At 39.6% G+C, this 15,585-nt stretch overlaps 1 protein-coding gene across 2 annotated transcripts in view; it reads left to right on the forward strand.

Annotated features, from left to right (window-relative positions):
- ABCE1 (ATP binding cassette subfamily E member 1) overlaps positions 1-15,321 on the forward strand; it is a 33,753-nt gene extending 18,432 nt beyond the window's left edge. For both annotated transcript variants that reach the window (XM_065597769.1, XM_005284293.4), the window contains exons 8-18: positions 3,571-3,667; positions 5,104-5,193; positions 5,891-6,012; positions 8,097-8,318; positions 9,366-9,425; positions 9,511-9,569; positions 9,770-9,880; positions 9,974-10,116; positions 10,215-10,337; positions 14,376-14,487; positions 14,775-15,321. In XM_065597769.1, the coding sequence (XP_065453841.1) occupies positions 3,571-3,667; positions 5,104-5,193; positions 5,891-6,012; positions 8,097-8,318; positions 9,366-9,425; positions 9,511-9,569; positions 9,770-9,880; positions 9,974-10,116; positions 10,215-10,337; positions 14,376-14,487; positions 14,775-14,822 (1,187 nt within the window). In that variant the 3' untranslated portion in view covers positions 14,823-15,321. The remainder of the gene's footprint in view (positions 1-3,570; positions 3,668-5,103; positions 5,194-5,890; positions 6,013-8,096; positions 8,319-9,365; positions 9,426-9,510; positions 9,570-9,769; positions 9,881-9,973; positions 10,117-10,214; positions 10,338-14,375; positions 14,488-14,774) is intronic.
- Positions 15,322-15,585: the final 264 nt, after the last annotated feature.

Genomic DNA, 15,585 nt, shown 5'->3' on the forward strand with positions numbered 1-15,585 from the left:
GGCACACCATGTCCCTATTGGGACTGCACAGAGGAGATATGAGAGGCATGGTTTTTGACCTATGCCATACATATAAGATTGCTGCGCTTCCACACAGTTTACAGGGAACATTGTTGGCAAGTTACTTTGTTCTATAAATAAATTGGTAAGACCATGGTTCATAAAGTCACTTTAAAGCGTTTTTTGAATAATTCACATTCAATTAAAATTATCACTATCTAACATAATGGAAAACTTAAATTTATATCTAGTTCAAGGATTGAAATTTACATTGGTCTGAACTTGGCCAGGGCTGGATATATTCATTTCTGGACCAATGCCAAAAAATAACTGCTAGTGACACTCTTGATATCTAGTATCTTGCAAATCTGGATTAGAAACTAATAAATCACATCATTGTGGAACTGAGGTCCGTAGCTTTCCCTGGTATAAAACATTTACTTTTAAAGTTTGGAAAATTTTGGATTAATTTTAACTTGCATGTGTTACCCTCACCCAATCAATTCTGACAAGATTTTAGCACCTTGTCTCTTGAGAACCATTGAAGCTAGAAAATGCTATTCCAAAGATGAATCCTCAGCTTTCAAATGAGACTTAATGCTTTATACAGTCTTAGCGGTTTTTGAAATATTGGTTGGTAATTGGAATAATACGATTTTTAAGGTCTACTGTCTTGGATTTGCCTGCATTAGGAACTTTTTAAAACCAGTACTGTTGATTTTTTTAGGGCCAATAAACTTCTTCAAGCACAAGTCCAAGAACAGCAACCAAAAGTGGAAATTTTGATCCCTATGCATGAAGAAAAGCAGCAGTACAAATTTGCCACTTGATGTTGCTGACAGTTTTATGTCTTGCTATGGCTTTTGCAACCATTATTGTGATCCCTATATACTAAATACATTACACTGCTCTACAGCCAAAATGCTTCTGAAATAAATGTAGTCAAACTTTACTAATTCTGGGTCACTGAGAACGAAAATGATGCTTAAAATTGTTGATTGGCTCTAGTTTTCAACATATGCTATTGGGTCAGTGTATATACGTCCCTTGACTTGGAAATGGCGGAGGATAAGTGAGTTATAAAGGGAAGGGATCTCAATTTAAACCAGAAATGACTAAAATACATCTTTGACTGGATCTATGAATAAATCTATGACTGGGTTTGGACAGTACTTGCTTTTTAGGCAAAACCATGAATGATGCAATCTGGAGCTGGTATTGCATCATACATGATATGAATTGCATCATGTTATTCCTAGAAGTCATGGATGATGCAATCGTAACGAAACTTACATCACTCTGCTGAACAAATTGCCCTATATCAGCTCTAGAAATCATACAGTGTCGTGCTCTCTTATTTGTCAGTGTTTTATTTTTGCAAAGGGACACCTTTCTCTTTAGCCAAAGTGAGCAGAGATGCCTCATACTTGTGTGAACAGTGCAGATAACTTCTGCTATGTTTGTGGTGAAGTGACTTTTGCATCACAAAAGCGCAGTATAATCACTATGGTTAAGAAAGCCTATCATCTTTATTTTGGCTGCAAAATTGGAGATCAGGACAAGAGGTGGGCCCCACACATATGCTGCAACATTTGTGCAACAAATCTTCGCCAGTGGTTGAACAGGCAAAGGAAATCTATGCCTTTTACAGTGCCAATGATTTGGAGAGAGCCAACAGATCATATCAGCAATTGTTACTTCTGCATGGTGCCTCCAGTTGGGAAAGGTGTGTCAAAGAAGAAAAAGTGGACTGTGCATTATCCAAACATTCCATCAGCTATACGCCCAGTACCCCGCGGAGAAGGACTGCCGGTTCCTGATGCACCAGAATCATTCTCACTTGAGTCAGACGAGGAAGAGGAACAGGATGAAACTTCTGGTCCTGAACCATCAATGTCACAGGACCCACATTGTCTCCCATCCTCCTCCTCTGAACCCCACCTCATAACACAAGGTGAACTGAATGACCTTGTCAGGGATTTGGAACTACCCAAGAATAAGGCAGAGCTGTTGGGCTCCAGACTACAGCAGTGGAATCTCCTGGCAGGTGATGTTAGGGTTTCCATGTTCCGTGACCGTCAAAAGGATCTTGTCCCATTCTTCTTCATGGAAGGTGATCTCGTAGCCTGCAACAACATCGATGGTGTGATGGCAGCCCTCAACATCGTTCGTGATCCAGATGAGTGGAGACTGTTCATTGATTCATCAAAGACGAGTCTTAAAGCTGTTTTACTGCATAATGGCAATGTTTTGCCATCAATTCCAGTTGGTCATGCAGTCCATATGAAGGAAACCTATGACAACATGAAACAACTTTTGAGGTGCATAAACTATGACCAACATCAGTGGCAGCTTTGTGGCTATTTGAAGGTTGTTGCTCTCTTGCTTGGTCTGCAGACTGGATACACAAAGTACTGCTGTTTTCTCTGCGAATGGGATAGTCGTGCAAGAGATTCCCACTACATCAAGAAAGATTGGCCGCTCCGACAGTCATTGGAGCCTGGGCGGAAAAGTGTTCACATCCACCACTTGTTGAATCAAGGAAGATTTTTGTTACCACCCTTACACATCAAGCTGGGTCTGATGAAGAACTTTGTCAAGACCACTGACAAAACACAAGCAGCTTTCAAGTACCTCCGTGGAAAATTTCCAAGGTTAAGTGAAGCTAAGATAAAGGAAGGTGTCTTTGTTGGTCCTCAGATTCATGAACTTCTTCGAGATGATGCATTTGACCATGCACTGAGTAGCAAGGAAAAGACGGCATGGAAAGCCTTCCAGTTAGCAGCAATAAATTTTCTCGGAAACAACAAGGCAGACAACTACAGGTTGTTGGTGGAAAACCTCCTCAAGGCATACAAAAGCCTTGGTTGCAACATGTCACTAAAGATACATTTTTTGCTCACTCATCTAGATTTTTTTTTCCACGAACTGCGGAGCAGTGAGCGACGAGCACGGCGAGCGATTTCACCAGGACATTGCAACAATGGAGAAACGCTATCAGGGCAAATGGAGCCCATCAATGCTTGCAGACTATTGCTGGACAGTGACAAGAGATGCTCCATTTAATGAATACAAGAGACCAGCCAAGAAGCGCCGAGTAGACACTGAATAGGACTAAACTATGTACATAATAGTTTTTTGCCTTTTGTTTCATAATAAATTTTATTTATATAACTCTTTTTTGCTGATTTTTAAAGTGTTACATAAACAGGACAGGTGAAATATCATGTAAAGCAACCATAAACACATGAAAAGACCTAGGTTTACAATTTATGATTAAAACTCTACTATTTACACAATATACATAGACATAAAATGTAAAAACTTAAACATCTTAGAAACAGTAGCCAATCAGTTGTTTTAATTGTCATATTTGAATTCAGCACATCAAAATACATAATAAATAGCACATTTTATCTCTGAAGCAGACGACTTCTCAAAAATTGTAGACCAGTGTTATCTATGAGCAGGCACTAGCATAAACTTTGTCTAATTTGTTTCAAAGTATGATATTTATCATCTTATTTTAATTTACATATGCTGGACATAACAAATAATCTTTGTCACCAGATTTAACTCATCTGAAAGAACGAAACATTGAAGACCTTTCAGGAGGAGAACTTCAGAGATTTGCTTGTGCTGTCGTTTGCATTCAGAGGGCCGATATGTATGCTCCATTTACTTCTATTGCACCTTCAATCCCAAAAGGCTGTTTCAGGATTTGTTCTTAAATTTAGTGCTTAATATTAGAGTGCAGTAATTTTTATTTGTAGGGAGTGGATGGCAGCATATAGAGGTGATCTTCTTTGGATGAAATGAAAAAAGTTCCTGCATTTAACAACCATATATTTTACCAGTTCCCCACAACTGGTGTCTGGGATTCTTTTATAGGAATTCTCATCGTTCCTTGCTCTTTTATCCACTCTCACGTAGCAGAGACCTCTGGGGGTTTAGGGTCTATCCAGGCCAAGGTTTAGTATTGCTACTTGATAATATTCCTTCCTTGCAACCAGGAAATTACTGTTATGTCCAATAGCAGCCAAACAAGCTACTGCTGCCTCTGCTAATCTATCACAACTAAGATTCCCTTCCCTTCACTTAGTCCCTTCTGAGTGGTTCCTGACTTCTTGCTTTCCTGCTCTCAAGACCAGCTGATCAGAAGACTGGTGGTTTTCTGATTTGGAAGAAGTCCTTATTCCACTCTCCCAAAATTGGTATTTTTGCACTTTGCAGTGCATGTCACAAGGCTGCTTAAATTTAAACTGAATTAGAAGTCATGGGATTGCTAAAATAGTTGATTTTCTATCTGTATAGTTTGGTCAGAATTTTTGGCATGGAAATAGCTAATTTGGACTGTTTAACAACCTTATATGGTAGTTGGCAGAAGAATCAGGGAAGATGTTGAAGCACACTAGAAAAATGATTTTTTTTTTTAATTACTAGGAGGGTAAATTTAGATGATTTACAGCAGGGGTCTAAAACTCAATTTATCTTAGGGCCAGTGCCAGTCCTCAGATCCTCCCAGCAGGCCAATAACATCACTGAAGATGGTGTTCAGAAAAGAAAACGTTTATATTGTATTTTTTATTTAGAATTTCTTAGAAATAATAAAACTGTCATACAACTTTATACAATTCTTGGCCTGCCAGAGAGTTTTTAGTGTTTGCCAGACACCTGGCAACGCTTCAGTTCTGTCAGTTTGTTGTTGATTGTCCTCAGTGACTGAGCAGTCGAAACCTTTAGGATTGCAGCAAGGTTTGAGTCCGATAGTTGTTTGGTATTTTGACTTGTTTATATTCATTGTGGGGGGAAAAAGTGATGTTGCCTCCATGGCTGACTCTCCCCGGCAACTAATGATGGTATCTCTGTCCCTCTCCCACAGCCAATGGGAGATGCAGGGGGCAGCACCTGCAGCAGACATTGCCAGCAGCGTGTCTGCATGCGTCTCTTGTCCGCGGGCCGCAGTGGGGAGGTTCTCTGGCTGCAGATGGCCCGCGGACTTGGACTTTGAGACCCCTGGTTTACAGGTTAGATTTTAAGATGTTATAGAAATGAAGATTCAAAATATATCTTCATTGATATTTTCCCTTCTCTTTGGGATAGCTTCATGTTTGATGAACCTTCTAGCTACCTAGATGTTAAGCAGCGTCTGAAGGCTGCCATTACTATTCGATCTCTAATAAACCCAGACAGGTAAGTATAAATTTAACATTTTCTTAGATTTTAATGACCTTAGATTGTAGTTCATAGACTGACTGAGTGACTCTTCAATCTCCTTGCTAATACAGATTTTCTTATAGTATATTTTCTAATATGTCTAGTCTACTTTTGAAGACCGTACAACAGATGGCATTGTCAGGATTCCTTAGTCATCCTAACTTCTCCTTTTCTTAATTTCCCCCCCCCCCCCCCCTCAACACTATTTATAATTACACACACACTCTCTCTCTTCTCTTCTCCCCTCCCCCCCCCCCCCCCCCGGAGTTACATTCTTCAAATATTTGTGGTTTTATTTTCCCCCGACCAAACTCTCTTTTCAACTACTTTATGTAAAGAAGTTGTCAGCTCAAATGGAGAGTAAACTTCCAGAGTTGTTGCTCCCAGTATCCATTTATTGAGCATTTAGCAAAACATTTGTACTGTGAGAAGCTTGAATTTTACCCGTATTGGCTTAAAACAAAGAATCCACACCAAAAGCAGCATTGTACTGTTAATTTAACAAAATATTGATGATGTCGTGGTATGTGAGACTAGTAGCAAAATCTCAAGTGTACTTATTTCATTTTATATCAGACTATTTATTCCATTGACAGAAACAAAAACAAATATACACAAATCTCATTCTTTCTTTTGTAGAAGTTTAACAAATAATTTTGGTTTTATTTTTCAGATATATTATTGTTGTAGAGCATGATCTGAGTGTGTTAGATTATCTCTCTGACTTTATCTGCTGCCTGTATGGTGTACCAAGTGCTTATGGTGTCGTCACTATGCCTTTCAGTGTAAGAGAAGGTAACTCCTGACCCCTGGGTTTCTCCAACCCCCATTCCTCTTGCCCTCCCAAAAAACCAAATGAGCAAGCGCACACAGTGTGATAGACATTGTCATTTTAAGTAAATATATCTTTTAAAATGCAGCATTTTAAAGCCTCTTTTTTCTAAATATAATGTGCTATGCATGTCAACATTAACTATTTAATTGCTGATCACTTTTATGGCTGGAATAAATAAAGGGGTGGGAGTGAAGCCTATGGGGCGGGTAGAGGTTGGAACTGGGAGCTGCTGCAGGGCAGGGAAGACGACTTGGGGTATGTTTACACTGAAATTAAACACCCGTGGCTGGCCGATGTCAGTTGACTTGAGCTCACAGGGTTCAGGCTATGCTTAGGGCGCTACCAAATTTACGGTCCATTTTGGTCAATTTCACGGTCATAGGATTTTTAAAATTGTAAATTTCATGATTTCAGCTATTTACATCTGAAATTTCACGGTGTTGTAATTGTAGGGGCCCTGACCCAAAAAGGAGTTGTGGGGGGGCAACAAGGTTATTGGGGAGGGGGGGGTTCCAGTAGTGCTGCCCTTACTTCTGGGCTGCTGCTGGCGGCAGCACTGCCTTTAGAGCTGGGCAGCTGGACAGCGACGTCTGCCTGGGAACCCAGATCTGAAGGCATAGCCACCGCCAGCAGCAGCACAGAAGTAAGGATGGCATGGTATGGTATTGCCACCCTTACTTCGATGCTGCTGCTAGTGGGGCTCTGCCTTCAGAGCTGGGTGACTGGCCAACAGCTGCTGCTCTCTGAAGTTAGCGCAATACCATGATACCATTCCCCATCCCCAAAATAACCTTGTAACACCCCACCCCCGCAACTCCCTTTTGGGTCAGGACCCCCAATTTGATAAACGCTGATCTCCCCCATGAGATCTGTATGGTATGGGGTAAAAACACACAAAAGACCAGATTTCACGGGGGGAAGACCAGAGTTCACATCCATGATGTGTTTTTCATGGCTGTGAATTTGGTAGGGCCCTAGCTATGGGGCTCTAAAATTGCAGTGTAGATGTCGGAGCCCAAGCATCTACACCACAGTTTTACAGCCCGTGAGCCTGAGTCAGCTGATTTGGGCCAGCCACAGATGTTTCATTGCTGTGTAGACATACCCTCAAAGGCCCCTTTCTTGCATCTAGAGTCAAAGAAAAGTGACACATTTTATGACTCTAACAGATGTAACTCCATTGACTACTACAATCAGAAAGCTGTGGAACATTTGTCAGACTATATTGACTTAGTCACTGTTGACCTGGGCTGAATTCAAGGCAATGAAGAAATGGAAACAACTAAAGGAAGGTCTTTAGAGATTCAGGGCAGCAAAGATGAGTTACCTAACTCCACTGAATAGGGGACGAGGGGCCATCTGGGGGAGCAAGGAGCAAACTTGCTTAGGAGCATAGCATCATTCTTGCAGTGCTTAGGAGGAGCAGTACAATAGGTGAAGTCACAAACTCCTTTCTTGTCATTTCACTACTACTATTGAGGTGAGGGGAGCAGTGAAACTGACAAGAATTGTCAGTTTCAGTCAGCGGCTGCTAGGGTTGTGGAGAGCCTATTTTGTTTTAGAAACACCATGGGATGGAGTTTTCAGGCCATTTTTTTTATCTTTTAATTTCCGGTTCATGTGAAACGTCAAAAATAGGTTGTTTTTGTTTTTTTTGTTCTGAGACAGAACACAACCAGTTTCTGAAATGTTAAAATTCCCTGTGAACTGGGTTTTCTGAGTGTTTTTTTTGTTTTGTTTTGTTTTCCCCCCTAGCTCTTGAGTCTTACTGCAGTGTAAATAAGATGCATTGTTTATGTATTTGAGATTTTACAGTTATTCTAATAGAGGTTGTAGAAAGTTGCATTTAACTTTGCTACATAATTTCCAATTTCTTGCTAATAAATTATTCAACAAGGACTTAAGTCTAACATGCCACACAGGACTTTAGTCATTATCAATCCCTGGTCCCGCTGATATTTACAATCAAGGACTAAATGTCCATGGAGTTTTAGGGGTTTTTTTACACATGATTTTACTAATGTAGCTCACTTTTCTCTTATAGGCATAAACATTTTCTTGGATGGTTACGTTCCAACAGAAAATTTAAGATTTCGAGATGCATCTCTGGTTTTTAAAGTGGCTGAGACAGCTAATGAAGAAGAAGTTAAGAAGATGTGTATGTATAAATATCCGGGAATGAAAAAAAAGATGGGAGAATTCGAACTAGCCATAGTAGCTGGAGAATTTACTGACTCTGAAATCATGGTGATGCTAGGGGAAAATGGTGAGTATTCTCCTATGTACAAATTAGTGTATCTAATGTGGTGTGGTATTGAGATCTGGATCCAGGAACATAAAAGAACAGTATCTTTGAACAGTTCTGACATTGTGCACGCAACCTAAGAGCAGATCTTCCTTACTAAATTTAATGAAGTTTCTAGTTGTAAACGTACCCTATTTAAACACATTAATGGGAGTACTCCTGTCAGTTTGTAATAGTACCTCACTCTTATGTAGCACTTTTCATAAGTATATCACAAAGTGCTTTACAAAGGAGGTAAGCCTCATTATACCCATTTTACATATAAGGAAACTGAGGCACCGAGCAGTGAATTGAGTAGCCCAAGGTTGCCGAGCAGGGAATAGAACCGAGGTCTCCTGAGTCCCAGTCCAGTGCTATCCACTAGATCACTGCTTCTATTACAGGTAGTGAGTGTATACCCTGCTTCTCAACTCCAACACAAGCTAATATACTGTCTCTAATACAGACCTGTTAGCCAGTCCTACAAGGAAAGTTGAACTTTTAAAAGAATTCAATAAAAAATTGAATTATTACCACCGCATAAAACTGTGTACAGGAAAAATAGCAGTTTTTGGGTGAAGGGTTATCGCCCTGAGTTCCTTCTAAAATGTTTATTATTAGATTCTTTCCATGTGGTGGACTATATGTAATACAGAGATTGTCCTATGGACCAGCATTACTGTTTATGATCCTGTGCTGTTCCTACATCCATAGGAACTACATCAGTGACTTGCATGAGAAAGTTTTAAGAAGTTTTTGTGATGCAGTTTAACAACTGGAAATAAGAATGAGCCCCAGCATCATGTGACTGGCCAGCTCTTTAAGAGCTGCAGCAGGTATTCACTGAACAGAATACAGACTGCTTTGAGAATTCCCATTTTTATAAACATGTGTATATATAAAGTTGCTCTTATTTAAACATGATGCTATTGAAGGTATTCGAGAAAGCTCCAGAGATTAGGTAATAGACTGCTGCAATGACTGTCTAAAGTAACTTCCTATATATAACATGAAACTTTTGTTTGTTAGGAACTGGCAAAACTACATTTATCAGAATGCTCGCAGGAAGACTTGCACCTGATGAAGGAGGTATTGTTTAATGTATCAATTTGAAGCATATTTTGACAATTTTATTTTGGTGGCCATTGTTTTGACTACATAATTATATTTATAGGTGAGGTACCAGTTCTAAATGTCAGTTACAAGCCACAGAAGATCAGTCCTAAGTCCACAGTAAGTTTAGGTTCTTTGCGTCACTTACACTTATGTGGGGGGGAGGGGTGTACACATTTCCAACATAACACATTATAGAGATGCAGAGAGAATCCTGTCTGCTTTGAATTTAAAAAACACTATTTAAATATTTTAATCTTTGTCTTTTTATCTTTCCATGGTGCAGTGAAGCAAACTAAGTCACTTTTGTCTTTTAATAGGGAAGTGTCCGTCAGCTGCTCCATGAGAAGATCCGAGATGCCTATACACATCCACAGTTTGTGACTGATGTAATGAAGCCTCTTCAGATAGAAAACATCATTGATCAAGAGGTATTAACCCACTGAGACATTTTAACATCTTATTTTTTTATGATTCTTCAATGCCCACAACTAAATATTGTTAAATGTTATTACTCCTAACAGGTGCAGACATTGTCTGGTGGTGAGTTGCAGCGTGTTGCACTAGCTCTCTGTCTTGGTAAGCCTGCTGATGTCTACCTAATTGATGAACCTTCAGCGTATTTGGACTCTGAACAGCGTCTAATGGCTGCTAGAGTTGTCAAACGGTAAAGTGTGCGCATAGAAGGACAGGGAAAGCTTTCATTAACTTTCGTTGTTAAAGGTTTATTTCCAAATATCTTACAAATATTTTGTTCTATTTCAGTTTCATTCTCCATGCTAAAAAAACAGCCTTTGTGGTAGAGCATGACTTTATCATGGCGACCTATCTAGCAGATCGTGTCATTGTCTTTGATGGTATTCCATCCAAGAACACACTTGCAAACAGGTAACAGGATAATGTTAACTTTGACCTTCTCTGAGATAACCAAGGACAATGTACAGAACTAAACGAATGGTAAAAATATTAACAATTTGTATAGTACCCCATAAGCAACTAGGTTCACTGAACAGCAATCAAAATAAATTGCTATCTAGAAAACAGCAATATACAAAAATCTGAACCCATAAATAGCATCAGTGTAAAAAAAAAAAATGTAAGAAGGTACTATAGAGGAGCTAACATACCTCTGGAAGAATTATTATCAGATGTTTTTTTACAGGTAGGAAGGAATGAGCTGAGGGATCTTTTTCTAGGCAGGTGAGCAATAAGGTGTGTGAAATACAAGCCAAATGATAAAATACAGCATACCTAGGCAAGCTTCTGAAGTGTAACACTGTAATTGGAAAGCTCTTAAAATGTGGCATGCTGATAAAGTTGTTACTTATTTAGAGGAACTAACTTCTGGTGCATTTTTATATCCACAATATGCTTTGAATTACGACTGTTGATTAATGGCACTTAACTCACTTGATTAACTCAAAAAATAATCACATTTTTAATAGCACTGTTAAACAATAGAATACCAATTGACATGTATTAACTATTTTGGATGTTTTTCTAATTTTCAAATCTATTTATTTTAATTACAACACAATAGGAAGTGTACAGTACTCACTTTATATTTGTGATTACAAATACTTGCACTGTAAAAATGATAAAAGAAATAGTATTTTTCAATTCACCTCGTACAAGTACTGTAGTGCAATCTCTTTATTGTGAAAGTGCAACATACAAAGGTAGATTGTTTTTAAGCGCGGTTATTTAACAAAACAATGTATAACTTTATTGCCTATGAGTTCACTCAGTCCTACTTCTTGTTCAGCCAATCGCTAAAATAAACAAGTTTACTTACATTTTGCGGGAGATAATGCTGACTGCTTCTTATTTACAAGTCACCTGAAAGTGAGAACAGGCGTTCGCATGGCACTTTTGTAGCCGGTATTGCAAGGTATTTACATGCCAGATATGCTAAACATGCGTATGCCCCTTCATGCTTTGGCCACCATTCCAGAGGACATGCTTCCATGATGATGACACTTGTTTTTAAGAAAAAATGCATTGATTAAATTTGTGACTGAACTCTTTGGGGGAGAATTGTATGTACCCTGCTCTGTTTTACCTGCATTCTGCCATATATTTCATGTTATAGCAGTTTCAGATGATGACCCAGCACATGTTCATTTTTAAGAACACTTTCACTGCAGATTTGACAAAATGCAAAGAAGGCACCAATGTGAGATTTCTAAAAATAGCTACAGCACTTAACCCAAGGTTTAAGACTCTGAAGTGCCTTCCAGAATCTGAGAGGGACAAGGTGTGGAGCATGCTTTCAGAAGTCTTAAAAGAGCAACACTCCGATGCGGAACCCAAACCACCAAAAAGGAAAATCAACCTTCTGCTGGTGGTATCAGACTCAGATGCATGTCCTCTGGAATGGTGGCTGAAGCATGAAGGGACATATGAATCTTTAGCGCATCTGGCATAAAAATATCTTGCGACGCCAGCTATAACCGTGCTCTGCGAACATCTGTTCTCATTTTCAGGTGACGTAAACAAGAAGCAGGCAACATTATCTCCTGCAAATGTAAACAAACTTGTTTGTCTGAGGGTACATCTACACTACAGCGGGGAGTCGATTTAAGATACGCAAATTCAGCTACGTGAATAGCGTAGCTGAATTCAACATATTGCAGCCGACTTACCCCGTTGTGAGGACGGCGGCAAAATCGACTTCTGCCGCTTTTTGTCGGCGGCGCTTACTACCACCTCCGCTGGTGGAGTTAGAGCACCGATTCGGGGATCGATTGTCGCGTCCCGACGGGATGCGATAAATCGATCCCCGAGAGGTCGATTTCTACCCGCCGATTCAGGCAGGTAGTATAGACCAGACCTGAGTGATTGGTTGAACAAGAAGTAGGACTGAGTGTACTTGTAGGTTAAATTTTTTATTTTTGAATGCAGTTATTTTTTTTGTACATAATTCTACATTAAAAGTTCAACTTTCATGATAAAGAAGTTGCACTAAGCAATGGGCACCAACCCATAGATCACGATCGACTGGTCAATCCTGGAGATTGTCCCAGTCAATCGTGATCTCCAGTCGCTAAAAGTCTGGTGGGGCAGCAGGGCTGCTGCTAAGGCAGGCTCCCTGCCTGCCTTGGCCCCATGCTGTTCCCAAAAGCAGCCAGCGTGCCCCTGCAGCTTGCGCTGCCCCTCCTTGCAGGCACTGACCCCACAACTCCCATTGGCTGCAGTTCCACATTCCCAGCCAATGGGAGTTGTGGGGTCAGTACAGGAGCAGTGTGTGGAGCCACATTCCCCCCCACCACCACCACCACCCCCCACCCTGGGGGCTGTGCTGGCTGCTTCCTCCGGGAGCAGCACGGGTCCAGGTCAGGCAGGGAGCCTGCCTTAGCCCCACTATGCCACCGACTGGGAGCTGCCTGGGGTAAGTGCTGCCTGGCAGGAGCCTACACTCCAACTCCTAGCCCTGAACCCCCTCCCAGAGCCAGCACCCTGTACTTCCTCCTGCACCCCAACCCGGAGCCCCCTCCTGCGCCCAAACTCCCTCCTAGAGCTTGCACCCTCATCCCCTTCTGCACCCCAACACCCTGCCCCAGGCTCAGCCCAGAGCTTCCTTCCACACTCCAAACCCCGCAGCCCCAGCCTCAGAGCCTGTACCTCCTCCCGAACCCCAACCCCCTGCCCCACCCCAGTGAAAGTGAGTAAGGGTGGATGGAGTGACCAGGGTGAGGCTTTGGGGAATGGGTGGGGCCTCGGGGAAGGGACAGGGTAGATCCTGGGTTGCACTTAAATTCAAAAAGTGATCTTGTGCATAAAAAGGTTGGAGACCACTACAATACTTGTGTGAGATGAATTGAAAAATACTATTTCTTTTGTTTTTTACAGTGCAAATACTTGTAATCAAAAATATATATGAAGTGAGCACTGTAGACTTTGTATTCTGTTTTTATAATTTAAATCAATATATTTGAAAATGTAGGAAACATCCAAAAATAGTTAAATGGTATTCTATTAACAGTATGATTAATCACAATTAAATTTATTAATTGCTATTAAATTTTTAATTGCTTGACAGCCCTACTTTGAATGACAGTGAATTTATTCAGAGAAGGTATTAGGAGCAGCCATACTGAAAATCTCTTTTTTTAAACTTGCACAATTACATATAGTATTTAAAATGTATAATATTGAGCCAAAACAATTAGTGGTGCCACTGTACAATGAAGATCCTAATAGAGCACTCAAGGATGATGATATGCTGGGGCATCCAGCACATAATTCTAAAGTGACTGGACTTTGTTTTCATTATTTTTTTCTGGTTATATTTAAACATAGCTTTTGCTGGGTGGGCAATAAATATACTCTCACACTTTACCCTTGTGTTGTCTCTCGAAATTTTTTTTAGTTAACTTGATACAAAAGGTGAGTGAGTGGTAAGTTCAAGTGTTTATAACAGAGCCAGAATCCCACTGAAATTCCATCTATTGTTATGACTGTCTTACTTACAAAACAAGATCATTTGTCCATCCCTATGCCCCACAGTTTTTTACATTGTCAACGTGGACTGCACTAGCAAGAATAATAGGAGGTGTGGACTGTTGACTATAATTGAAGTCTTTATCCTTGTATTAATTTCCTTAAGACTAAGAGGACAAATACTACAATTTTCAGATTTAAGAACCTTAAGGGTGGGCCTGTAAAACCAGAGTTAGGAATCCAAGTGGCCTGACTTTCGGAGATGCTGAACACTTGTAGTTCTTCTTAAATTTCTAATAAGAATTTAAGGTGCTTGGACCCTCTGTAAACCAGGCAATTTATTTAGCTGCCTAACCTCTAAAAGGCTTGGTTGAAGCTTTAACTTGAAACCTGAGTAGACTTAATCATGTGAGGTGTATGAACTCATATTTGTGCACCTCTTAATCCCACTCTCTCTCCCTTTTTTCTTTTTTTATTAAATAGTCCTCAGACTCTCTTGGCTGGTATGAATAAATTTTTGTCTCAGCTTGAAATTACTTTCAGAAGAGACCCCAACAATTTCAGACCAAGAATAAACAAACTCAATTCAATCAAGGTAAGAAACTGCCTTAGAGCAGGTTAAACACAATTCTTATCTAATGAAAGTAAGAGCCTGAAATAAAAGTAATGAAGTGAAAAATAACTGGGTACCTTCTTTGTACTTTGCTGCATAGCAAGCAAAATGGAATTGAGAGGCAAAGTCAAGGTTGCTGGTCTTAATTATTTTTACCCCCCAAATTATAGTATTTGAATTTATACTTCATTTCAGCACATCAAATTTAGTTTCTGTGAGTCTTCTAAATGGGGAAAGTATGCTGACTTGTGGTTTTTTGTTTTTTAAAGGATGTGGAACAAAAGAAGAGTGGAAACTACTTTTTCTTGGACGACTAACAGGAATCTGAGAATCTCCATAATCAGTTTATAAAAATGCAAATGAGAATCTGAACACTTTGTTATATAAAAACACTTAATCAGGTTTTAAAACACCCCTCATGCTGGAGCTTAAAATGTTATTGCTATGTGTAACATCAGAAGCCAGTAGAAGTGTAAATTTTAGTCTGAGCAACAGAAACTGCCACTCTTTCTGTATTTTGGTGATACGATCATATTTTCCATGTAACTTTCCAAACCAGATACCTCTCAAATTGTTATATGAATAAACCTCCAGATGTTTCAAAATTTAGGGTAGGTTTTCAATCTAAATGTAACTTATTCACGTACCAAATGCTGACCAGTGTTTTTTCAATTTTAAAAATTTTTGAAAGCTGTTTTCTGTACAAGATGAAGGTTTCAAAGAATGTCAAGATATAGAAATTGCTCTGATTGATTTTAAAAGCAAGTTTAACACTCTCTCTGGCTGAGGGTTTCATAAATAAATATCCATCTAAAATATGGTTCTTGTCTTTGATCACCCTAGGGTACTGCTTGATCATTTTTGGATCATTATTTTCTAAGTAATATACACATCCTTGGCTGTTTTATAGAAAAAATTACTTGTAAAGTACCTACACCATGAGTTTTCAGATACTTTCAGTGCTGTTATATCTTTCAGGAGATCATATTAACTGAAATGTTTATTGATCAGTCTTAATGGAGTCATTAATAAGTCTTACTCCCTTCTAAACATCATCTGTAACCGACACACTACATGTTA

This window comes from Chrysemys picta, chromosome 5 (assembly GCF_011386835.1).
Source record: "Chrysemys picta bellii isolate R12L10 chromosome 5, ASM1138683v2, whole genome shotgun sequence".
In the NCBI taxonomy this organism is placed as follows: Eukaryota; Metazoa; Chordata; order Testudines; family Emydidae; genus Chrysemys; species Chrysemys picta.